Source organism: Ceraceosorus guamensis, assembly GCF_003144195.1.
Source record: "Ceraceosorus guamensis strain MCA 4658 unplaced genomic scaffold IE81scaffold_7, whole genome shotgun sequence".
In the NCBI taxonomy this organism is placed as follows: Eukaryota; Fungi; Basidiomycota; class Exobasidiomycetes; order Ceraceosorales; family Ceraceosoraceae; genus Ceraceosorus; species Ceraceosorus guamensis.
Genome location: NW_020290002.1, coordinates 388180 through 412850, shown reverse-complemented (window position 1 = coordinate 412850; position 24671 = coordinate 388180). Strand labels below are relative to the sequence as shown.

Sequence of the window (24671 nt, the reverse complement as noted above, 5' to 3'; positions counted from 1 at the left end):
GTCCCGACGAATGCGCACACTCCGTCACACGCACCACAGGTGGTTTCCTCCCCTGTGCCCACACCTACTCCGGCTTCGCCTAGTAGGAGTGCGCCAGCTCCTGGTGCTGCTCGCTTCGGCTTTCAAGGGCTCGCGAGTCCCACACGTGGTTCCTCTGTCCGTTCAGCAACAGACGAGGAAGGAGCGGGCTACGTCGACGCGCTCGCCGCAACCCGCCAGGGTCGCACACCGTTTGGGCCGGCACAAGCAACGGCCACAGACGATACTTTCGGTCTTCATCGGGCAGGCTTTGCGAACATATCGCCCATGAAGGCTGCCAAACGTGCTACCCTAATGGGAGATGGCGCGCCAAGCAGCGACGGCATCATTGGTAGCAGTGATACTGGAAAGTCGCTGCGACCCAGGGCTGCAAAGCATGGCAGTCAAAATCTGAGCGAGATCTCGAAGCAGTCGTTGGGCGGATCAAGTGCCGCGGCTTCTGCACTCAGTACCAAGGCTTTCATGGCAAGCGATTCCTGGCCAAGTGTCCCGCTCTCGAATGCCGAGATGCTTGCCTTGACCAAGCACAATACGCGCCGAAACGAGAAGTACCTGACGAAGCTGGACATTGTGCCAATCCGGATGGATGGCCCTCGACCGCCAAGCCCTTCAGCCAAAATTCGCAAGACTCCTGGCGCTGATAAATTGGACAAAGCTGAGGCTGATGAAGCTAGAGAAAGGCGAGCGCGCAAGAGGACGAGCGATGGGGCCGATGACGGGCAAGCCGAGCAAGATGCTTCGGCGCCGCTTGGAAAGCACGTGCAAGGTGCCGGAGACGAGGAGAGCTTCCATACCCCGACTCGACCACAATTCATCACGCATGGACCGCAGAAGAAGGTGGTCAAGTGGCACAAGTCTTTGTTCGTTGGACCCAGCGAGGCTCCAGCTGAGAGGATTGCGGAGGTCGAGCAGCGTCCAGCTACTGGGACTCGAAGGGGATGCAAACCTCGCTCGTCTCTGTCCGCCAAGGTGAGTCCAGCTGCCCATGTGCAGAAAAATACCTGGAATCGCATCGCTCAACGCATGGTGCTGCTTTTTGCCTTTGCGGGCGTCGCTTTCAGTCTTACACTCTCGACGACAACGGTAATGTGGCTGAGACTGAAGCCCCAATCTCTCCTCGCCTGCGAAAGACGCGAGTCAAAATTGTCAAGCTTATCTTTGACGACGATCTCTGAAGAGCTCCGCCAACCATTCGAGCAGGACGAATCTCCCGCGGTAGCAGACACGCTGCCACACTCGACATCGATACCTTGATCAGCTCCGCAGTCGGTCTAATCAATTTCAATCACGTGAATCTTGGCTTTCCAGTGTTTGCTTGATCATATTGGTCACGTGACATAACCCTCGCTGAGCTACACTTGACTTCCAAGATGTTGATTCAAGACTCTTCAAACTTGTAGACTTTCTATGTCAATTTCAGGGAGTGCAACCTAGCGAGACAGACGAGCTAACAGCGACTGCGGAAGATGAGGTATGCAGATCGGAAGGCAGTGAGTGATACAGGCGCTCGATCTTGTAAGTAGGTTACGTGCATTGTCCGGAAGCGCGAAGCTAGTCCAAGGCCGGTCACTCTCCACGCTCAAGCTGGGGAGTCGAGGGAAGTCCGAGTTCTGCGCGCTGGGAATGTGGCAGAGCCGTGCGAGTAGCAGCGACTTGCGCGGAGGTCACTGCCTTGGCCAAGAGGGGCTGCTTCTCTCCGCTCGATCCGCTGGAAGCGCGCTCCGCCTTGCTCTTGCTCTTGTACGTCTTTTGGTAGAAGCGAATGAAGAGGAACAGGTAGCTGGTCAGGATGACGAGACCTGACGAGGCTGCCTGAGGCGAAGAGGCGCAGTCGGACAAGCCAGGTATTCCGAGGTTGAAGTATCCGTTGAAGTGGTTGGCGGAAGCCGTGTAGATGGCGGCGAGATCTATGACGAATTGAACGATCTGCATGGTGGTAATGTATCGCTTGAAGGGGCAAGGGATGCGCAGCGTCGCCATTGCGTAGTAGGCGTACATGATGAGGTGGACGAAGAGGTTGAGCGTGATCACCACCCAAGACACGCTGGATTTGCCGACCAATTGCGAGAAGCAGAGCAGAGCGGTAGCGAAGTGGTGGTACACGTGCAGGAAAGGCATGGGCTTTCCCTTGAGCATCATAAAGCAAGTGTCGATCAGCTCAATATACTTGAACATGTAGTTGATGATGTACAGCGTCTCCATTCTCGGCGACCAGCTCTCGGCGAAGCACATGGCGCCATAGAGCCCGTTCTTGTACCAGAAGGGAACGATTTCTTCCAGGTAGGCGGCAAAGAGCAGTCCCGAGGAAAGGCTGAGGGCGATGTTGTGAAGTACGAAGGGCCATTTGAGCGAGAAGACTGGAAGGATCTTGCGCTTTTGGAGTGCTCTTCCGCTATGAATGAGGGCTAAATAGCCCAAAAGGGTAGCTGCCACGGGAATTGGGGTGCTCCATGGCGTGACTCCGGGTGTCCAGCGGACGAGTGCCTGGTTTTTCTGACAAGTGTCGAGAAGCGAGCGTCAGCAACATGCAGGCTGAGCAGCGAGCAACTTGTCCAAGAAGCGTTGCGAAACTTACCCCAATGAAGCTTGGGAAGATGGCGGGGATCGCCTTGGCGCCAAAATCCCACACAGGGGTGTACGTCATGGTGATCCAGGACCGGAATGAAGTTGCAGTACTAGCCACAAGAGGGACAGGTCAAGCAAAGGGAGATGCGCGTCACGAGTGCTTGTGCACAAGAATTGGGAGAAGAGGAGCGCAAAAAGACAGTGGCGCCGTGGGAGACGTAGATGAGTGAGTGTTGCGTGCTGGAAATGTTTTGACAATCTCCACGGAGGTGTGGTGGATGAGCAGGGCGAATCTTTGAGCTTGGGCTGGAAAAGAGGACGTTGAGCAAGAGGATTGCCGGGGGGCAGGGGATCCGAGCGCTTTATGTACTTTTTACAGATGACCTCGGTTGTTGCGCTTTGGACGGCAAAATTGCTTGATTGCACGAGCAATCCGGGGTTGCTTTCGCCTTCACAAAGGTGCGGCTCAGCTGCGTTCACATGACGGCAGCATCGGGCCGGCAAAGCTGGGCACGCCGTGACTCGTTTTATCAAAGCCACAATCACAAATCGAGCGAGCGACGTGCTGCCGGGTCGGAGCTCGATCTGCGACGTTAGACGACGTTCACTAGGAGCTAGCAAAGAATTCTGTCGCTACTGTCAGTATCCTACCATGAGGTCACCCGAGCTTGCTGCGAACCTTTCGGTCATGGAAGAGCGACGTCCCCGGGTGTGGGGAGGGAGAGGGAGAGGGCGAGGGAAAGAGCAAGAACCACGAATGCACTTCCAAGCACAAGGTAGGCGCGATGCTACCCGTCAAGCAGCAGGAACACGCAAGCCCTGCAGCGACATGCAGCGTGGTGCATGCGGTTTCAAACGCATCAGCAACTACTGCTGCAGCTAAGCGACAGCGGAGTTACGCGCGGATTGCCATCAAACCCAGCAGCAAAGGCAACAGCAACGAGGCGCCAGACGACTCTGGTTGTGCTGCATGGCTGGCCCTTAGAACGTTATTGCGTTGCGTTGTCTGAGGCGCGTCCCGACAGCTCGATCAATACGGCGACTTGAGGACTACACGAGCTGTGAGCACCCCCCCCCCCCCCCCCCCCCCCGGTTTCCGGACAGCGCTCTTTCCCATCATCGTCTTCTCGATCGAGCCTTCAAACTCGCAGAGCAGCATCGCGTTCCACCGCCGCCTCGATGGACGCGTGAGCGAGACAGCGAGCCATGCCCAAAGCTGAAATGGCCCACAGCAATTTCGATGCCAAGCCAGCAGCGGCCTAAACTCCTGCAAGCAGCCCTGTGCGAGTCGCATTCGTGATTATTCGTCGAGGGGTGTTCCGCATCGGGGAATTAGTCCAGCCACTCGCGACTGCTATAGGTTCAGTGGCACTGATCCCTTCAACTCACTCTCATAACAGAGAGGCAAGCGGGCGGCGCAAGAGCGGTGCGTGTCGAAGCTCAATATTAGTCGTGAGTGTATTAGTATGAGTATTAGTATCAGTTTCACTACAGTCTTGAGTGCTATGTATATCATCAGTCGTGAGTGGTAGGCCAGGAAAGCGCGGGGAATTGGAGCAGGTACGGCGCGTTGTCTTAGCGCGCGGCCAGACCTCTTCAATTTGTGAGACAGGCAGGCGCGGTGGTCGAGAGTTGCATGAATGCCCGCGGCTTGTTGATCGCTCCAGTCAAATAAGCCCCTCCGCGGTCAAACAGGCTACGCTCTATCCGAAATGAAGGCGGTTGTTGGCCTCGCGGGTCTTCGCCATGTTCATCTGACTGGCCCATTGGGTTTCTTTGTCGAGGCGAGGTTTACGCCCCCCCCCCCCCCCCCCCCCCCCCCTCTCCCCGAGATACACTCCGCTTGATGATTTCGTCTTTGGTGAAATTCGACGGGCTGCGAGGTGCGCTAAGAGCTCCCGCCGATGCAGCGGCACCGCTGCTGCTTGTATGCTGTACGCAGCAGTCTGTGCGTGGCCCGATCGCCTTCGACTCAGAAGAGAGTGTTCGGGCTATCGAGTGACAGCGCTACAGCGCAAGCTCAGTGTTCAGCTTGCCACACCTCTAGACCATTCTCGAGCCGAATAAGCCAAGTGACAGGTACCATGTTCATGCATCCACGATCAGTCGTCATACAATGTGAATCTAAATTGAGCGATGTTCGCATGTTTCTGCAGAACATAATCGCCAAAACTTAAGCAAGATCAAGCTAGTCAGTCAGCAGCAGCTGCATGAAAGCCTCCGTTCCGGCCTTTGTGCCGCAAAGCTCGCTGCCAGCAAGCACAAGCAGTCCGATTCGTGATTGTGATTGTACCTTAGCGCCAAAACGCCCTGCTGTACCCCACCCGCCGTTCGACTGCAGTGGCCAGTGTGAGTGTCTGGCCCGAATCCCGTATCGTTCGTGATGAGTGTCGTCAAAGATGGTTCTACTGACTGAACTTCTCCGAACTTCTGCTGGGGCCGCAGCAGCTGGCTCACAATAGGTTGCACTGCCTCGACTCGAAGCATACCGCGATGTTGTCTGAATGAAAGTTCGTGCAGCGGAGACAGGAGTGGCTGAACCATCTCTCGTGACTCTGGTTTGTGATTCGTGAAGACTTTCTCACTTTGCCCAGAACAACCTAACCGCGGAAATTAGCCAAGTACTGCATCAAACTACAATGCTCAACCAGACCCTCCGAGTGCGCTGAATGACCCGCTGTCCACACTGATGAGTCGTGATCAACGCCTCGACTTTGAGCGGAAGCGCAAATAGGGGTGTCGGCACCCAGCAGAAGGTTCCAAGTAAGGCGGCAAAAGTCTGAGTTGAGTGGCTTGCTGCAGGTCTCGCCGAGGTGACCGAGGGCGACATGCATGTGTGGCCGAGGCTCCTCTGTTTGGGCCAGCAGCATGAATCAGCAGCGGTCCTTCATGGTGTTCCACTCGCTACCCATGCCGGACTGCTACCCTATTGCCGAGCGCCATTTGCAAACAGGTAGAAGAGTATACTTGGCGCATCACTGCTCCTGTGAACACTGCATAAGTATCCGCGCCACCCGACAGCTCAGGAGTCTGCTCACCAGAGACGCGCCACAAGCCACCACGCGAAGAGCGCACAGATTTTAGATCTGCCGGTCAGACGACCGCATGGGCGACTGACTCACAACTCAAGACTGTACATCATGGCTGATGGCCACTATGCGGGTCAGTGGCAGCAGGAGATCTAGGAGGCTCCTTCGTCAGCAACGCACGCCAACCGTGCCTACAGTAAATTTCCTGCATCTCGAACAGCATTTTCTCACGCGAATTTTCTACTGGAACGGCGGGAGGGTGACTCGATATCGGAAAGCTCTGCCGAGAGAGGTGCTCATAAGCGTGGGCCCGGGTATCCTTCCAACCGTTCATCGCACCCTTCCATCCTAGTCGGCCAATCGGATGCGATCGAGGCATTCACACCCGCCATTGGTCTCCGTGGATATCCATCTCCCTACTGCTCGAGGAACTCCCTTCTGAGAATACGCGAGACTCGCGAATGAAACGAGGTGGAAGAGCGCGCCAAGGCGATGCGAGGCGGGGCTGCAACGACGCGGTTCATGAAAGGATACCCCATCAGCGTATACTCTTTCCCATCGAGCCTCGCGTCGACGTGTAGTAATATGGCTCCGGCAAAGCTAGCCCGAGACACGGATCAGATAGAGGGAAGGCGAGTCATGCGGCATTGGACGTGCCGGCTCTCAGCTGTCCTCCAGGTCTTCGAAAAGGGACCTGAATGTTACAAAGAACATTCTAGAGGGAGAGCGCGACATCTTAGCTGCTAGGAAGCCCACACATGTTGCAGCGCAGCTCATTGAGTGTGATTAGGCACCATACTGTCAAAGGTCGCATCGCCAGCCCTATTGATGGGAAGTGCATCTTCATGGATTTGCGAGGAATAGCGATGGGCTTGGGTGGGCGACGAGTCTTCTGCCTGATTGCTGATCTGACATCTAGGGAGCGCTGGAACGGAAGCTGGTCGAGTACGAGAGTAGATGGGCATTGAGCTTGCTACGCGCTGCGAAGTGGATTCGGAGTGCATTCGCAGCTTTACTTCTTTCTCTCGCCAACCCTCGGTCGCCGCTGCCACAAGGTGAGACGGCCATCGGAGAGGCTGATCGCGTCAGTACCGAGCGTGCGCGTGCTCCCGCCAAAGGTGCCCATCGGCGGTATCTTGCATCGAAGACTGACACTGTCGACCGACAGCGAAGGCCTTCTACAGCCAAATACGTTCAGAGCAAATGGCAAGAAGCGAGGCCCGTGTCTGGACGTTGCAAATAGCGCGTGTTGTGGGTCGGCAGACTCTCTCTTTCAGGGCGTTCAACACACAAGAGAGTGGGGGGGCCATGAGATCCAAGAGTAGTCGTGATCACTCCCAAGTGGACGCCGTGGACTGACCCTGCTTGATCGGATCCTCGTCGATCATCAGCAACGTGATCGAGAGGGGACCTTTGGCGTGTGGCCAGACAGGAGCCCACGGACAGAAATCGATGCGAGGTCCCGCGTAATTGATGTCCTCGCCATGCGACACCTAGTCTAGCGTGAGAAGCCGTGCGCGCATTTACACCTATGTAGCTGCAACCAGAAGAGTATATCCGCCTGCTCTCCAGCAGGCTGTCTGTGTGCATACGCAAGCAGCAGTCTTGAGTGAGTCCGACTCGACACACGCACTTCACGACTGACGATACGGGGGTTGTCCGATGCCAGGTGAAGTCAAAATACTTGTGACGTTCGCAATTCGGATTGAGATCCCCAGAGGAGCGCCAGCAGCTTGAGGGCGGGCGATCAACTCTTCGTAGACATAGGTTTTCAGGACGCAGCGCAAAGTGGAGATCACGAGGTGATGAGCAAATACGACGACATTCGCGATTCGTGATTGTGATTACGACGATCTCCATCACGACTGACGCTCCGCGCCGCCTCTGGGAGCTGCGAGATGACGCAGAGATCGTCGTGAAGCAAGTAGTGACTTTGAGTCGAATCTGTGAGCTGTACAGTCGAGTAGTGTGAGTCAAGAGTCTACTTCAGATCTGGAGGTACAAGTCTCGAGCATCGTCCAGCGAGACATGTCAACTTGATGAGGATGGAATCGTTGCCGCGAGACACCGCATGCGCGCGGTCGAGAAAAGCGGGGCAAGCGCGCACGTACGTACACCCTAGCCGTTCAGCCATCAGGCCGTCTCGAGCTTGTGCGACAATTTTGCTTCGAGCGCGCGATTTCCGCATGTGGAAGCAGAGGACCTCAACATTGGAGCAGAAGAGTTGAATTCACGGCAACATATGGCTGAAATATGCTTGTGACTCACAACTCGTCTGTAAACACATCCACCTGCTTGCATGCCAGGTGAACGCTCCCTCATCCTTTCCCCCTCTGCCGCAAGACGTGATCGACGTCTGTGGGCACCAATCGAGCAAGCTAACTCGAGCCGCTTCACTCGAGCATTACCGCGGTAATCACGAACGGCGGCAGCAGCAGCAGCGGCATCTCCTGCACGCTGCAAGAGATGCGCAGCGCACCGGTTGTGGGTCCTCGCAAAGTCGGTCTACAGTAGAACTGATCCAAGATTCACGATTATCATTGCTTCGCTGATCGACGAAAGCCAATCGACGTATCGCAGTGATCAGTCTGCTGTAATGTAGCGTAGCGCTTGTTATGCCAAATGCAAAGGATCGAGCAGCTCCTGACCCGCGATAGAGAGAAGATGTCAGATGAAGGCTGTGTCCGGTCGCATCTCGATTCACGTTCCATGAGCCAGCATGGCCGCACAGTAACGAGTAACGTGTACCGGTATGGCTGTGTCCAGCAATCAATGAGAGAGAGAGCCTAGGCCTCCACTCGCGAGTCGCGACTCTGCATGTGCGCGCCGCTGCACGGCAACGGTCAGCATCAGAGTCAGCAGCATGATGAAACTCCGAGCGGAGTCCGCTTGAGGCAATGCTGCACGCCCATGACCCAACAAGCGGTGGCACGGACCATCCGCGCACGCTTTGGTGTACTTCTGCCGCTATGGAAGAGGTATACACACTCTCACACACTACTAGTTATGTGACTGACCATGAGGCGCAGCTGGCTGCTGGCATTTGCTGCTGGATGGCAACCCCTGGCATCATCAGGTAGACTCACGACTCTCGACTGAGCCGTGCATGCATGCAGCCGGCCGTAGAAGATCGAAGTGGATCGAGCGTTGTTCCAGTTCGGCGCCCCAGTTGTTCGACGCCCCTGCTCAAAGACTGATGAAGAGGGAACGGATGCAGCAGCAACGCACAGGCCAGCTGTCCCGTCTCTTCTTTCGGCATGCAACAGTCACTGGAATGATGCCATCTCTTTCTCACGCAAATGACGAATCACGAAAGGGCGAAGGCAGACTTGGCGGCACCGTGCTTACCTATAAGAAGGAGCTGCAAACATGCTCGCACTCACACTCCTCTTTCCACACTACACAACCAAGCACGTTTGAGCTTGCAACCACATCCACCCGAGTCGATACTTCATCACCCGCATAGCAACACTTGTCTTCATCATGGACTGTGAGCCCCTTGCACATTGCACACGCGCTTGGTCCATCAGAGTCTTGTAGCTGACTTCTCAAACGATCTCACTTCTACAGCTTTCATCAACAAGGCTAAAGACTTCGCCGAGTCCGACCAGGGCAAGGGTCTCATCGTGAGTATCATCGAGCTCGCGCTCGCAGGCTCCATCAACTTCGCTCCGCTCAACCCCGCTTTTGTTTCTTACATTCGTTCACCTGGCCCGGCAGAACAAGGCTCTTGGCAACCAAGGAAACCAAGACAACCAAAACAGCTACGGAGGCAACAACGTGAGTTGACCACGTCTACCTAAAAGTTGCCAGTCGTCATCGGCTAATTCGTCCCACTCGCAGTCGTCTAGCAACAATGATAGCTACGGTAGTGGTAACAACTCCTCCAGCGGCGGTGGATTTGGCTCTGTGAGTCGACGACTTGCTCACCATTTATTATGAATGGCGGTAGCTCACACGTATGCCCATCCAGTCCAACAACGACAACAACGACAGCTACGGCAGTGGAAACAAGTCATCCAGCGGCGGCGGATTCGGTGGCGTGAGTCGCTCAAAGACCGACACGATACGACAGCACTTGACTGATCAGTCCGATTCTTGTTGTAGTCATCGGACAGCTACGGCTCCAGCGGCGGTCGCGACAACAACGACAGCTACGGCTCCAGCGGCGGTCGCGACAACAACGATAGCTACGGATCCAGCGGCGGCCGCGACAACAACGACAGCTACGGCTCCAGCGGTGGCCGCGGAAACAATGACAGCTACGGCTCCAGCGGCGGCAACAACGACAGCTACGGCTCCAGCGGTGGCCGCGGCAACAACGACAGCTACGGATCCAGCGGAGGTCGCGACAACAGCGACAGCTACGGTTCCAGCGGCGGTCGCGACAACAGCGATAGCTACGGCTCCAGCGGTGGTCGCGGCAACAATGACAGCTACGGAGGATCCGGAGGCAACTCGGGGGGCTTCGGCAGCTCTGGCAATGACGTGAGTAAACCTGTCCCAGCGTTACGGACTGACTACGCCCGGACATCGCAGGTCGCCCGTACACACGCGCGCCGCTGACGTTGGCCTCATCGCCTTGCGACTCAGAATTCCTCTTACGGTGGAAACTCTGGCGGAGACAGCTACGGCTCTGGCGGCCGTCAAGGAGGCGGCAACAGCGTGAGTGCACAAGGTCGCATAGCGTGGTCCTGCTGCGTCTGATTACCCTCGTCGCGGCCATGTCTGACACACTTTCGGCGGCGCTCTCAGGATTCGTACGGAAGTGGCGGAAACGACAACAACTACTAAGGTACTGCTCAGTATCGCACTGAAAGAAGCCCTTCCCTCTCTCAACGTCATGTCGTCACGATCTCTGTCTCGATCGCTTAGCACTCTCGTTGCTTAATGAGATGTAATCGAAATTTCTCGTGTGTAGCGCAATGCACCTTGAGCCTGGAGATGTAGTCGGCCAACCGCTTTCGTGTTCTCGCTTTCGTGTTCTCGTCGCCTCGCTGGACGATTCGAAGCACGACACGTTTGACCGAAGGCACGGGAATACTTTCATCTTGACAGTAAACCTCTCTCTGTGGACGCTTGAGGCGCGCTTTTCACACAAGAGCGCGCATCGTCAAGAAAGGCAGCGCATCTGCTCGGTATTTGCAGCTTCCCGAGGGTAAGCATACTTTCGTCTCAAAGCATTGTTGAACTCCAGACTCCATCATTGTCGCCATCGTCTCCTCTCACAAAGGTGTGAGACGCGCGGTGGGTCGAGCCCCTAGCTGGACGGACGGCTTTTGAAAAGACCAGGTCGCGCTGCTGGGCGCGCAGATGTAGACTGGCGGCGAATGCGGGGCCTCGCCGCGTGCGTAGACTCTGACTGCAACGCGGGCTTTGGCCATCCTAAGCGCGTGAGGCGCGTCACGTCAATCAAATCACGCACAGCCCCATCGGCGCAACGTGACCGACCGTTGGGTGTCCTGACCGGATGTGCCTCATGTGCTGCTGTGCGGCTGCGCTGCGCTGCCCTGACTCGATTTGTGCAGCGTGGCTACGCGTGACGATGCATGGTGATTGCTGATATAGCTGCTGCGTGCGTGCGTGCGTGGCGGTCTGCTGCCTTACACCGCATGTGCTGTGCCGCCGTGCTCAGCAGCAGCACCGCGCGATCGTGGACCCGCACGGGGGTCGCACCGTATACGCGTTCAGCGCGAGGTTGAGCTTGAGCTTCAAGGTCGGCTTGGACGAGGAGCATCAACGGCGTGGATCACCTGATCATCTCAATCAATGTCACACTCACGACTCACACTGCTGGCATTGCTGGCATCGCAGACAACACTACACTCACCGCTTCAATTACCACCGCTAATCTTTGTACGATCGTCAGATCGCCGCCCTTGGACTCAGGCCTCCACCTTTTCTCGCACACTTCAATCTATCGCTTGGCTTCACCTTTGCTCAGCCTCTGTACCACTGACCTCGTTGTATACGTACACCCTTTCGATCTGATACCTCGACACGCTTTACGATCTCACACGGCCCTCATCTATAAGAAGAACGCTATTCTCAACCACCGCCTGCGCACAACTTCGATATACTCCAACTCGCGAGAGCGCCGCGAGCCGCTCACGCCTCTCGTTTGCTCCATCTCCTCACCCTGACTACCACCTTGATCCGCAGTCACGAATCACCACTGCATCGTCTTGAAGTTCCGCTCTGCAAGCGCACTGCTCGCCCTCTCTGGTTGGTCCGAGAAGCTGCAGACAGCGTGAGCCAAAAGCTGCGCTCATCGATCCTGATTGCTCCCAGACGCGGTTGCTGCTGCTGCTGCTGCTGCCGACCTGCAACATTCACGGTTGGCGCCCATGCGCGCTGGTACTCACAGACGACATGATGGTCCTGAAACACGTGCGCGACCGAAGCTTAGTAACAAAGACAATACCAAATTGCCAGCATCCTCACCATCCACCGCCATCTCCTCCTCTCAATCTACCGATGCATCGCCCCATCGTTCTTCGTCTCCATCACCTAGCAAGCCGTGCTTGGTCGACATGACCAACGCTGACTCGCAGCTCGACGCATCCACAGCATCCACAGGCGATCTTCCTGCACTGCATCGCCCAGGTCGACCGGATACGGGTAGAGTAGTGCAGCCCTTATCTGCACCACAGACATCCCTCATCGAATCACTCAGCGATGCCCTGGCCGCTGCTGGGTCCACTGCGTCCACTTTGTTGAAGCAAAGCAAAGAGCGCGCTGCTGCATTAGCCTCTGCTTTGAGCAAATCGCAGCACGCATCGAACCTGACCAGCAGCGATCAGCAGTCCAGCCGTGCCTCTGAGGTGCAAGCAATGTTTGATCCAGCAGGTCAGCTGGATGCGGATGAGCTGCAAAGCAGTCTTGCTGCGTTGTCGGGACTGGGAAACGGTAGCCAACGCATCACGTGGGCCAGGTGGGAGCAATTCGCTGACCAGCACATTCTGCTTCTCGGCTACGACACTGGCGGCTTGCAAGTCTATGCCCTGGCAGGGGAGGAGCTCGAAGAGCGATTGAACATTCACGGGCTGCTGCTCCCAAACGAAGAGCCCGCAGGGGCCGTGGTGAGTGGTTGCATCCACCAGCTTGGCTCTCGACGGTCTACGCATGCAGCTGCGAGCATCAGACTGCTGCTACTCTGCCAATCGAAGGCTGGTGCGAATCTCTGCTCGTATGACACCGGGTCCCACGTCGTCGTGCAGGTCACCAAGCTGAGCTCGGATCCATCCATCGGCGCGCTGCAAGCTGCATCAGCAAGACTTGTTAGCGGTGCCTCATACGTTGCCGTCGGCTTGGGAAGCGTGGTGCACATCTTGGACGCCCGAACGCTAAAGCTGGAGCGGTCGGTATCGTCAGCGGCCGACCCTGCCGACCCCGCCGATCTGCCTTTCGACCTCTCTAATCGCATCTTTGCCTTCGCAACCACCGAGCAACCGGCTCAACCGCCTGGAATTCTGAGGCCTGATGGAGCTGGCGGTCACCCACGAACGCCAGCTCACCGTGGAGGAAGCCAGCGTGGTGCTACTTCGCAGTCGCATCTCGGACCTCGAGAAGCCATCCAGACAGGCGTGCAGCTGACAGAGCACGCTCGCAAGCTCGGCGGAACAGTGCTGGATGCCGCACTCACGTGGGGCAGTGCTCGCTGGTCTGGAGCGTCAGGCTCGGCGTCTCGAATCGACACCTCGTCATCAACATCACCCAGACAATCGTCCTTGACGTCATCAGGATCTTCACCGCGACCTTCGCATCACAAGCTCGCGACGTCGGATCGTGAGCGTGAGCGCGAGCGCGCGACGCTGCCACGATACAATCCGCGAACGGCGGTCAAAGTCATCGACCTCCGCTCAGGCCGCGTGCTGGCCCACTTTACTCCTAGTCCTCAACGCTCTGCTTCGGACGTTGCTCTCCTCAGATTCAGTCCGACTGGGCATCAAATTCTCACGGCAGATCGTCGCGGTCATGCCGCCTCCATCTTTGAGCTTCGGCCCAGCGCACTTCGTCAGCAAGTCGCCGATGTCTGGCATTGTCTGTCGGTGAGTCTGCTCTTGCTTGACTCGTCTGCCGGCATGTCCGCTCACTCTCTCGACGCACTCGTGCAGCTATTTCGTGGTCATACTTCGGCAAGGATCGTCGATGCAAAATGGTCATCCAACTCGGGATATGCGACCCTCCTGTCCGCGCGGGGCACGGCGCATGTTTACGCTCTCACACCCTATCAAGATGGGCGGCATAAGGCGCCTCTAAGCTACCCGTTAGAAACATTTCTCAACTGTACAGCGCGCACCGCCCGTGCGCGAAGTCTCACCAAAGCCGTTCAGCAAAGTGCAGCCGCACACGAAGACGCGAATCTGCCTTCAGACGCATGGTGGACGGAAAGTATGGAGCACGCTTGCCCCACGATGGCCCTGGTCGAACCGCTCACGCCGTCTCATGAGAAGCTCCTTCGCTTCATGAACCCAGGACAAACCACAAATTCGAGCGCCGAAGTCTTCCATTTGCTGATCATGGACCCGAGGAATATCGTTCTGAACGCGCATCGCATAGGCATCTCAGCTCGCAAGGGTACGGAGCCCGCCACTGCTGGTGGAGCACCTGGCGCATCTGCTTTGAGCACAATGATGCACCGGGCTCGCTCTGCTTCAACGGCCGCAGCAGGAATCCGACTCTCGAGTGACGAATTTGGGCGCAATACCTCCCAAGCATCGACACGAATACCTCGCTCATTGTCGCAGCCCCTGCCTGTGATGTCCGGCACTTGCGAACGTTTGGCGGCGTGGCTTGATCTTGCAAGGAAGGACGATTCCGACGAAGTGCGCTCGAAGCATTTGGGACTCTTACCGCACAAGCGCTTTGGCTCCGCTCCTATGCTCGACCAGGCATACTCAACCGTAGTGGGACGAGCAGAAGTCCATTCTTGCGAACCCGGAATATTGGCTCGTTCGCCCTACCTCTCCAGGCAGATATCATTCAGGACGTATGCGAACATGGCGGATGACGGCCTATCAACTCAGCCACGCTATTCTGACTTGCAGCGGAGCAACACGAATCGCAACGCGGTCCGCGACCAAGTGCTCGCTGAAAATTCTTCGGACGATCCGATTCACGGTATAGACTACAACTTAGCTTCTGCGATCGAAGTTGAGCAATTCACGAGCGTGGCAGCAGCGGCCGCTGAAGACGTGGATTCGGCGCGTTCGCCATCGAGCCGCATACCTGCCTTCCCTCAAGGGCAGCGAGCGCGACAGCCCTCGTGGACGAGCAGAGCCACCAGTGGAATCGGCGCCATTCCTATTCGAGCTGGGGCATTTGCTGTTGCGGGTAGTCTGGACAAAGCTCGTCGTAGTCTGATCGATGCCCACAATGCCAGGCGCAAAATAATTGCCGCCGAGGCCAAGAACTCTAGCACGCCTTCTCTCAGCTTCGAAGACGTCGACTCGGATCTCGCTATCTTTGCCGATGCTATAGCTAGAGCTCAGCGCTCCTCGCAAACGTCAACATCTGGAGCTTGTAGATCGTATTCCTTCTCCTCTTCGCGTGATGCAGGAGTAGCCGGGCCCGAGAGCGGCGAGAGCGGAGGCTCAGCAGACACCCCGCTCACAGTACATGACGAGGAGGATGACAGCGCATACGAAGACGATGGCGACAGCGCCTGCTGGGAAGCTGCACGAGGCGCAATCGAGGACGAGGAAGGTGACACAAATGGTTGGGACTCTTTCGCAGATCAGGAGTTCGGCGGGAGGGGGCTGAAAAGCCCGAGTCATCCTGAAGGAGACAGATACAGCAGCAATTCTCGAGCACGGCACACGAACCTAAAGCCTGCTCAAGACAACCGTCACGAGAGCAGAAAAGAAGCGACTGGTGACTACATAGGCGTCTTTGACGAAGATCTGGCCACAAATGGACCTGTCGGTGCTAGTTCAAGCAGCTCGAAGAGTGTGGGAGATGCATCAGACTTTGGTGAAGGTAGCATCCCTGGCTCGCTGCCCATCACGGCGCAGCATTTGCAATACACGAGACAACAGGCTGCGCGGAAGCACGCGGCGCTAACGCAGCCACCCTCGCTTCAGGTCCGATCACTTGGAGCTCAGCCGGGCAGCCTGAGTGAGGACCCCGAATCGGACATCGCCCTGAAGCACACTTCGCACGCATCCCGCTCGGACCAGGACAGCACGTTGATGCAAGGGTCAAGACTTGCGCCAGCGTCTTCTGGCGGCTCGCGCAAAACTGCCAAACGCCGCATGAAACCAGCTTCGTACGAGTAGGTCTACGCTGACTCCACGCACATGTTTCCCGTCTCTCGATATAAACCTTGCGACGCACATCTGTCGCGTGGCTCTCATACATTTGCACCGCAATCACACCTCATAATCCATCGTCGTCTGATCTCACGTAGCTTGGCTCCATGGGTAGTACGTGCTCCAGCTAGGCTCCAGATTGTGTCGCGCTCTCTCAGCCCGTGCCGCTCCATTGCGAGACCTCTTGTGGACCGCGCCGACCACGCTCGTCTGAAACGCCCCAAAGCTCGGCTGCCTATGATGGATGCGCTTTCGGGCCTACGTCGTATCGCGGCAACAACTTGGGAGTCAAGCTGTCGATCACAGTCCCACGCCGGTGGGCAGTGATGAGTAAGGTGTGTGCAGCTGTCTACCTACGACTTGCACATCTTGGGCTCGACACAGAAGCTCATCTGCAGCGCAAGCTCTATATCTCGCCTTGACCAGCCATCTCGTTCACATGATTCACGATGACTGGCGCGATCATTATGCGACGCAGGACTTGCGAAAATGGTGTCGAATTACGAATTCGATCCAATTGTGGTTGCCCGCACGCCAAACGGCTCTGTCTGCAGCAGGAAACCGTCGAACCCTCAACGTTCGACGATGAGCTGACTGACCTTCTCAACGCTTCTCGATCAACTCACACGTACGTTCGCGTGACCCATAGATTGCTGGCAGCAGCAGCAGGGCTGGACGGGCTGCGCTTAGTCGGAGCGCCATGCGTGCATGCATGATCGGCCCGCGCGACAGGAGCCGTGCGCGTGACGGGTCCCTCCCTGGCGTGCGATGGATCCTTGCAGCCCCATGCATGCGTGATGTATGCGTTCGGTTATTGTTGCTTACTTGACCGCCGCTTCGGCCGTTGTTTGCTGCTGCTGATGCTGCTGCTGCTCAGCTCAACGCGGCCTGCATGGCGGTGGCTGATGAGGTGATGTGACTTGCGCAGTCAAGTCACCACGCAGTCATGATCGCGAGTGTCAGTGCAAGAGAGCAAGTTCAGCAGAGGCCCCTGCTGCCACGCGGGGTCTGTGATTAGGGCAGAGAGGTCCCTGCCGCCGCCGCCTGTGCATGCGCGACTGCTAATCAATGGCCTGAATCAGGTTATACTGCGCCTCCACGACTCCTTTGCCTCCTCCACACCACCAAGGTCAGTCAGTACGCAACGACACCCACATCACTCCAGACTCCTGGAGCTCATCCGCATTCCAAGCGCCCTCTCTCTTCCCGTCTTGTCATTCTGCAGCGAGCGCTCGTTACGCCCGCCCATCCTGGCCCCTTGACAGCGATAATGGCGGCTTTGGACGTCATGCCATACTCTCCCGGGGCCACGCCCAGCTCCTCGGCGCCCTGGGCTCCCTTGTCGTTTGACGACTTTCTGGACTTCCCTAGCCCCGGTATCGCCCCCATGTCTCCTCGCATGGCACCCGCTCTGAGCTCTGAGCCTCAGCCAGCAGTGCAGGGTGCCGCATTGGAACCACCATCTCTCGATCTGCCATCGACTTCGACAGCTCCCAGTGTCGTCGCGCCACCGACATCCTCGGCTCCGTCACCTCCACAGCCCCCGCCGCCTGGCTCGTCACCCGAGGTGCTATTCGTGAGTTGATGGTAGGCACCATAGCTTCGTTTGGGCAAGGGTGTGACTGTATGCGCTGCTAGTAAGCTAGCCACTGACGCCTTTCTCTTCTGCGCATTTTTGGATACAGCGCTACTACCTGGCTGCTGAGCTTCGTCGTATCGGCTCGAGCGCAGACGACAAAATCATCGACAAGTACGTTGCTCAACACTATGCCTCGCTCTCCAAGAGCAAGCCTCAGCAGCCCCACTCGAGCGTCCGCCAGCAAGCTCCACCCGCCGCTGCCTCTCCAGCGCATGCAGTTGCTCAGCCTAATGCTTTCAAAGAACAAGGCTCGATGGGCATGCCTGAAACTTCTGCATTGAGAGTCTCTCCGGTCGCCACTCGCCGCCCCGACGACGCGATTGGGATTGATCCACACATGGTTGAGCTTCATCAACCCTCGGAGCGGCTCACTGCGTCTACCTCGCAGGTCACAGATGACCATGTTGAGCTCGGAAACTCTTTCGCAGGCGCCGATGCATCTCGTCTACCCTTGCGTGGTAGTCCACGCCTACAAAGATCCGCTGACGACATGTCAGAGGACTCGGAAGGGGAGGAGCAGGACGACGTTGCACCCCTTGCTGACGATGACGGTGTTGACAGCAAAGCTTTACTGCAGAGACAATTGGCACAGATTGCCAGTGGCAAGACGGCGCGTTCTTCTAGGGCCGGTAGCGCCGGCACAGTTTCATCATCGTCTGGTCTAGGTGGCGAAGCGTACGATGGCGGCGCACAGTCGTTCAGCGGACACGGACGCTCTGTAATCAGCGCTGCAGCTATGCTTCGTCCTTCTCCAGAGGAGTACCAGAAGCTGAGTAGCAAGGAGAAGCGACAGCTTCGCAACAAGATCTCTGCGCGCAACTTCCGCACACGCAGAAAGGAGCACATCACCACGCTCGAGGAACAGCTGGACAATCGCGACGCCATTATCGATAGTCTGCGCTCCCAAGTGTCTTCTTTGACGCTCGCAAACCAACAGCTGACGGATGAAGTCAAAGTACTCAAGACAAAGCAAATTTCTCAAACTGACGTTCAGCGTATCCTTGACGTCTTGCAGCGTTCCGCTTCCACCAGCGGAACGGGCGTCGTGGCCGGATCAGCCGACGCAACGAGTGCTGCAGCACAAGCACAACGCCTCGGCATCTCTCGCACCGCGAGCAACAGCAGCTTGGTGGGTCACGCAAACTCGGGAGATGTCACGATGTCTGGCAGCAGCCGTCCATCAACTCCCAACAGCCCAAGGCCACCCATTCTGCGCCGCTCTTCGCCTTCTATCTCTGGCCCCAACACGCGCAAGGATGTGGCTTCTACGAGCTCGGCGTTCTGGGGCGGTGCCAACAGCACTTCCTCTGCGCTCGTTGCAGCTTCTTGATCCTGTATCATAAACCCTCAATCTCATCGGCGCCAGCCCTCGCGAGCAGTCTCTCTCTGCATTGCCTTTCCTTGTGGCAACTGTGGCATGCGCCGGGTTGCCACGCACACACCGCCACTCGTGCTTTGCGCCAATCCGCTTTTGCCAAATCACTGAACCGCACCTCCCCTACACGCCCCTCTCGTCCTCATCTTGTATGGTGACCATTCGACTCGCCGCTTATGACATCAGTTCGGTGTGGCCTTTCGCGTGCGGTCCTGGAGCGAATTACTTGAGTCTGTATGCTTGCGTCACTTGGATCGAACACCGTCTCCTTGGCCCTGTCGACGTCATGCGAGTCAATCACGAGCACTCTCGTGACCAGCTTGCTCAACGAAACGGACTTGTGTTCGGACGTTGATCGCGCGTGTCAGGAGATCGCGCCGACGAAACCGGCCGCCGCGCATCGAGGTGGGACAGAAGTCCGAGCGAGCCACGCAGCATGAGAGCTGGGATGCGCGCACGATCTGCAAAACTTCGCGCGGGTCCGTAATGGGACGGAACCAGCACGCGCGACGAGTCCCTCCCTGAAGAACTTGTAGCTTGATTCACGACTCTTATCTTATTCCAATTCTCTCACTGCCTCTAGCTCATCGAACAGCAGGCTAGGACTTGCGACTATGGCAGACCCTTCCCCTTCATTACCCAGTCTAACGGCATTAATCTGTTTTCCAGGAGCCGCATACACTCAGAAGTGCGCTCTCGATGCTGCAAAGAAGGTCTTGCAGCCAAAGGGCTGGACAGTGGTCGATGGGTGCAAGTCGGCCGGTGGTAGCGATCCGACAGCGTACGACACTCTTGTTTCAGCCCCCAAAGGTGCGAGTGCAGAGCACGCCCTTTACTTCACGGACTATGATTTGCTGCCCTTTGAGCAGCTGCTGGGATCCAAACACCAGCAGTGCAGCTCCTACGTCATTCGAAAGGCGCTCATACGCAAGCATCACCTTGCGCATTCGATTCACGCCCATTCGCTCAAAATCGGACCGCAAGCCATCCCAACACATCTTCCCTTGACCCCCAGAACTTGGTTCTTCGAGCTGCAGTTCGCAGACGATCTGGACGAATTGCTCATGGATGAGCTTTACGACCTACGGGATTCGATGCAAGCCCAAGAAGATGAGACGCAGGAAGCACAGTGGTTCATCTTGAAACCCGGCATGGCCGATCGCGGCAACGGCATCAGGCTCTTCAGAGACGAAGATGGGCTGAGGAGCATCCTGGAAGAGTTGGAAGGAGGTAGCGAGGAAGACGCGAGCGAAGCCGGGAGTGGAGACGAAGCAGGAGGTGGAATGTTGGGACAGCTACGCCACTTTGTCATCCAAGTGAGTCCTGCTTTACCTTTCAGCAGCAAGCCCACTCGCTGTTTGTTCGCTCACCCAGAATGCGACGGGCCTTATTCAGGAGTACATAAGACGACCTTTACTTTTGGCGCCCAGGAATGTCGATGCCACCGAGCGTAGCGAGCGCAGCGACGAAGCAGCACCCTCCAGAAAATTTCACATTCGCGCTTATGTCCTGTGCACAGGCGGCCTGCAAGTCTACCTTTGGGACGACATGCTGGCGTTGTTCGCTCCTCTGGCCTACAGAGACCCCACCTCGAAAGGCGACGCAGCATCAGAAGAGCCAGATCCGAGGATACACCTCACAAATACCTGCTTGCATGCTGATGGACAGCCATCGGCCGACGGGCGACCTGCAGAGGAGAACGTCTATCTGCTCGAGAACCTTGTAGGCTGCACCGCGACTGACGGCAAATCGCAAGCATCGACTGGGTCATTCTTCACTCCGACACAATACGAGCGCATCAAGTCACTGACAGCTCAAACCATCGGACGGACATTTGAAGCAGCTGCAAGAGCAGGAAGCATTCATTGGCAAACCTGGCCCAATGCGTGGGAAATCTTTGGCGTGGATCTACTCGTCGGCTGGGACCCCGAAGCGTGTTCGCCAGGTGACGAAGCGCTTCGAGTATGGCTTCTTGAAGTCAATGCTGTAAGTGGTCTATATGCATCGCGCCTCGGTCGCGAAGTTTGATGATAAGGGCTGATCCTTGCGCTCGCATGCTCCTCGTGGGCCGCCTTCGTAGCAACCCGACTTTGCGCAGAGCGGGGCTCGACTATCGTCCACGATCGAGTCTCTGTTTCGTCGGTCCATTGAGGTGGCTGTGCTGCCATTCTTCGAGCAAACGAAGGAAGGACATGAGAGGTCGGAGCCAAGAGTCGGCACGTCGCAGAATGGCATGACCTTGTGCTTGGATGCAGAGCTAAGCAGAGCGTGGTGAGAAGCTCCAACGGTGCTCTACACGGGCCTGCATCAAAGCGAGTGACAGTGCTGGCCTTCGACATCTAGCATAGTCTGTGCACTTCATCGCACGCGCGTTTAGGCGTTCTCGAGACTATAGCCCAGCTGGCGACCCTTGGCATGCGCGTCCATGACCAGCAGATTGCGCCACACTAGTCAGACGAAGCAAGCAAACATCAGCAGGTGCCAGCAACAAGCACCGCTGCACGTGCGCCTCGACTTACTTGGCCGAAGACGAGGCGGCAAAGATGCACCGAAGCTTGGCTCCTTCATCCACTCTACGTTGTGCTACACGCAGGCGAGCTGGATCTAGTCAGTGATTATGCACAAAGCGCTCGACGAGCTTTGCACCCTGTCCGCACCTGTAGGACATTTCGAGCGCGCTCAGCGAACGCTAGCTGCTCTGATGCGCGGTCTGTGGAGTCGAGGGATGCATCTGCTCGAATGCCGCCGTAGCAACCGTGCAGCGTTGCTCTGATCTGCGATGGTAGATAAGATGCCCTGTGCAGTACACGCTGAGAATAGAATGCTGTCTGCCCCGCTGTATTTCATTGTGCAAGGCTGTCTTAGTCCACCAAGCTATGGCCGCGAAGCTCAAGAAGGCGCGCGAACTCACCTTTGAGTTTGACTTGCAGCGTATTTGGAGGATCCACCTGCCACTTGGCGTCCAAAACGCCTTGACCTTCCAGCACCTTGGTAGCGGGCGGTGCCTTTGCAGCATTTGCCCTCTTCTCCGCTTCCGTTCGCAGACGCGCGTGCGATCCGGGGCAGATGAACAGACATTCGTCGTCATACAGCGCCGCGTTCCACTGGACGCCATAGGTGGGAGCTGAGAGCCTGGCCTCTTCCTCCTCGCTCGACACATCCGCTCGAACGTCGTCCCGATGCCAGGGCAGTGCGAAGGCGTGGCAGGCAGGATTGATCACTGGTGCCGATGTTGTAGGTAGCGATTAGATGCTGATGAGGTGCGAACGTCGCAGTGATCACTCACGCAGATTGAACAGCTCCAACTGCATCTTGTCCGGCTCCGTGTCGAGGAGAGCGGCTGCAATGTCGAGCAAAGGCGAGCTGCCGTAGAGCCTCGCGAAAATGCTGTCTTGCTTATCAGCTCCATTCTCTCCCTCGCCCCCTACAATGAGGTCAGGATGAAGCAGATGCTGTACGCCCCAGCTATCGTCTGAGATGGGATCGTACGGAGGGAAAGACTTGCCAACTACTCTGCGGTGAGGCCACTCGCCTCTCCTCGTCCTCTCCACAGCAGCTTGACATGCCACTCTGAGCTCCTCGAGCGACAGGCGATTCTCAAAGTCGAAGATGCCATCCAAGATTACGTAGCCGTCTCTCCTGTAGGCCGCTCGTATGGCCTCCAGGTCGTAGCGTGAGAGCGCATCAGCGGCGTCTGCGTGTTGCGTAATCATGTCGGACGCGCGTCAAGGCGGCGAGATGAATGCCGGAACAGCTTGGCTGGAGACTCTCGGTGGCGAAGCTGACTTGGTCAGGCAGAGGTCATGGGTGGGTCCAGAGGTGGTGTGTAAGGGAAGGGGCGGTCGGAGTTGGGTTGTAGAACCTGCTTGCTGATGATGTGCGCAAGGTTGCATGGTGGGAGCCGCGCAATAAGATCCACCATTCGTGATTGACCCGCGGCAACACGCGCGCGCCCATCGACGGAACAAGTCACGTGTCTTTGGCAATGATGAGCTCTCGCATGCGCGGTTTTCTGATTTGATTGCATGGGCATCGCACGTGGCGCATCCAAAGTCGAAGGCTCCCTCAGAGCCCGGACTGCATGGCTGCATGGTGACCGTGCTCGCCCGGCAGGCAGCAGGGCCAAGAAGAAGCTCGGAGCTTGCGCCTCTGCGTTCGAACGGCAGCAGCGAGCTCACAGTCGTTGGCATCCCATCAGCATTCGGTTTCGCTTGACGCTGCTTTCACCAAGCTTGACGGGGCACTGCCACGATAATTTGCGCGATTGCAAACACATCCGACCCTTAAGCCAACTTCCTGACCCGGTGCTCATTCTTGCCGTGGCCCTCTATTCCCTACAACAAGTTGCAAGAAAGGTTCAATCTTCTTGCAGACCAAGTTCCGACCGCGGTGCATACATACGCGTGCCAATCTTCGCGCAAGACAACGTGGCCTGGTACGATCGTCTAGTTGCGTGAGGCGCCGAATTTGGATACAATAGAGCACGATGACTGCATCACCAGCATTGAACGTGAGTAGCAGGGTCCAAGACAGGTGCTTCAATTGCCCCCATCCCGGCAAGTGGATAGATCTGAAGCTGCATCAGCTGACCAGCCCGGCATCCTTCCCATTCGCTCTACAACTGTGCTCCCACCTACTTTTGTCACCCTTCGACACCAATGTCGATCCTCTTGCATCAATATTGGCCTAATCTGGATGACAGGTTGCGCGATACGGCGCCTTGATTGGTGGCATCGGATACGGTATTGTGCACAAGCGAACACTGCAAAAGAGAGAAGATCAAAGAGCAGTGCAAGCGGAGTTGAAGCATCTCAGAGAGTCTCAATCCAAGGCGGAAAAGGAGAAGGACGCTGCTATCTTGGCGAGCATCAGAGGTGGTGGAGGTGAGTGTCGAGCTTTGAGTAGTGAGATGGCCAGGGTTGGAACGAGTATCAACCGGCGCTTGGTCGAATCAGGGCTTTTGGCGGCGTAAAGGCTCGAAGGACACGGTACAGCTAAGGGAGCACAGACAAAGCAAGGCGAGGCACGGTTCTGGCGGCAGTCGGTCGAGCGGCGCATCCCAAGTGTTGCTCAGCCGACCCAGCACGAAGGTGAAAGCGAAGTCTTCTTCGCAGGTACAGGTGGTCCCATTCGGCTTTTCCCGCGGAGCCAGGGAGGTCGCAACTATCAGAGCGGCGCAAATCTTCTCGGTATGGCTGCTCCATCGCTACCTTTCTGACATGCTGTTTGCTCCTTCGATTCATCGTACAGTCGTGTCGGACCCAGACAGCCCCAGCTTCGATTTGGAAAAGTACCTCTCTTCCCTGGAGAAGTAAAGGCGAACCACAAGCGCGTTCCGCGAGCCACAAAATCACCAGCGACGGAGGTATCACACGCTCATCACGCCCTCGCAATCTAGACGATTTTTGCGCCGACTCGTGACATGCTTAGCTTTTTTGTGTGGGAATGTCGCCTTGCGTGGGCACGGGAAAGGTGACGGGGCAAAGGTCCACTGCGGGGGAAGTCACACTTGCAGACGTGAGAGATGACGCTGTTGGCGTGCTTTGGCTGTCTCGCCTGGCGGCAGTCCACGCAACGAGCTTTGCATGAGCTCCCGCAAAGACACGACAAGTGCAATGCGAGTCTTTGGATGGCAAATCAAGAGTCCCATGCTCCCAAGCCTCCAGCTGCCCGATCGCAAAACATTGCCAAGCGATGCTCTGGCTCGTAAG

The 24671-nt window shown here is 56.9% G+C and overlaps 9 protein-coding genes across 9 annotated transcripts; 5 read left to right on the top strand and 4 right to left on the bottom strand.

The window, feature by feature from the left end:
* Positions 1-1605: 1605 nt before the first annotated feature.
* IE81DRAFT_333502 (GNS1/SUR4 membrane protein) lies at positions 1606-2683 on the bottom strand (the record flags this gene model as incomplete). Its single annotated transcript, XM_025515374.1, has 2 exons — positions 1606-2532; positions 2615-2683. The coding sequence occupies 2 exons, from the start codon at positions 2681-2683 to the stop codon at positions 1606-1608; spliced, it is 996 nt and encodes a 331-aa protein (XP_025372246.1).
* A 4049-nt stretch (positions 2684-6732) lies between these two features.
* IE81DRAFT_228939 (hypothetical protein) lies at positions 6733-7832 on the bottom strand. Its single transcript, XM_025511110.1, has one exon. It carries the CDS (start codon positions 7491-7493, stop codon positions 6828-6830), a length of 666 nt encoding a protein of 221 aa, XP_025372245.1. The 5' UTR covers positions 7494-7832; the 3' UTR covers positions 6733-6827.
* Positions 7833-9071: 1239 nt separating this feature from the next.
* IE81DRAFT_320685 (hypothetical protein) lies at positions 9072-9848 on the top strand. The gene is made up of 2 exons (XM_025513103.1): positions 9072-9123; positions 9204-9848. Exons 1-2 carry the CDS (start codon positions 9117-9119, stop codon positions 9434-9436), a joined length of 240 nt encoding a protein of 79 aa, XP_025372244.1. The 5' UTR covers positions 9072-9116; the 3' UTR covers positions 9437-9848.
* IE81DRAFT_228885 (hypothetical protein) lies at positions 9373-10458 on the bottom strand. The gene is made up of 3 exons (XM_025511109.1): positions 9951-10458; positions 9607-9839; positions 9373-9413 (listed from the first exon to the last, which is right to left on the bottom strand). Exons 1-2 carry the CDS (start codon positions 10357-10359, stop codon positions 9685-9687), a joined length of 564 nt encoding a protein of 187 aa, XP_025372243.1. The 5' UTR covers positions 10360-10458; the 3' UTR covers positions 9373-9413; positions 9607-9684.
* A 1274-nt stretch (positions 10459-11732) lies between these two features.
* IE81DRAFT_228435 (hypothetical protein) lies at positions 11733-16106 on the top strand. Its single transcript, XM_025511108.1, has one exon. The coding sequence runs from the start codon at positions 11981-11983 to the stop codon at positions 15911-15913; it is 3933 nt and encodes a 1310-aa protein (XP_025372242.1). The 5' UTR covers positions 11733-11980; the 3' UTR covers positions 15914-16106.
* A 932-nt stretch (positions 16107-17038) lies between these two features.
* IE81DRAFT_228348 (hypothetical protein) lies at positions 17039-19056 on the top strand. Its single transcript, XM_025511106.1, has 2 exons — positions 17039-17522; positions 17632-19056. Exons 1-2 carry the CDS (start codon positions 17217-17219, stop codon positions 18913-18915), a joined length of 1590 nt encoding a protein of 529 aa, XP_025372241.1. The 5' UTR covers positions 17039-17216; the 3' UTR covers positions 18916-19056.
* A 455-nt stretch (positions 19057-19511) lies between these two features.
* IE81DRAFT_228350 (TTL-domain-containing protein) lies at positions 19512-21442 on the top strand. The gene is made up of 3 exons (XM_025511107.1): positions 19512-20276; positions 20356-20946; positions 21041-21442. The coding sequence occupies exons 1-3, from the start codon at positions 19575-19577 to the stop codon at positions 21233-21235; spliced, it is 1488 nt and encodes a 495-aa protein (XP_025372240.1). The 5' UTR covers positions 19512-19574; the 3' UTR covers positions 21236-21442.
* On the bottom strand, positions 21334-22673 carry IE81DRAFT_286286 (hypothetical protein; the record flags this gene model as incomplete). Its single annotated transcript, XM_025511667.1, has 5 exons — positions 21334-21407; positions 21480-21543; positions 21618-21796; positions 21872-22180; positions 22247-22673. The coding sequence occupies 5 exons, from the start codon at positions 22671-22673 to the stop codon at positions 21334-21336; spliced, it is 1053 nt and encodes a 350-aa protein (XP_025372239.1).
* A 458-nt stretch (positions 22674-23131) lies between these two features.
* IE81DRAFT_320678 (hypothetical protein) lies at positions 23132-24600 on the top strand. Its single transcript, XM_025513102.1, has 3 exons — positions 23132-23470; positions 23663-23843; positions 24211-24600. Exons 1-3 carry the CDS (start codon positions 23447-23449, stop codon positions 24273-24275), a joined length of 270 nt encoding a protein of 89 aa, XP_025372238.1. The 5' UTR covers positions 23132-23446; the 3' UTR covers positions 24276-24600.
* Positions 24601-24671: the final 71 nt, after the last annotated feature.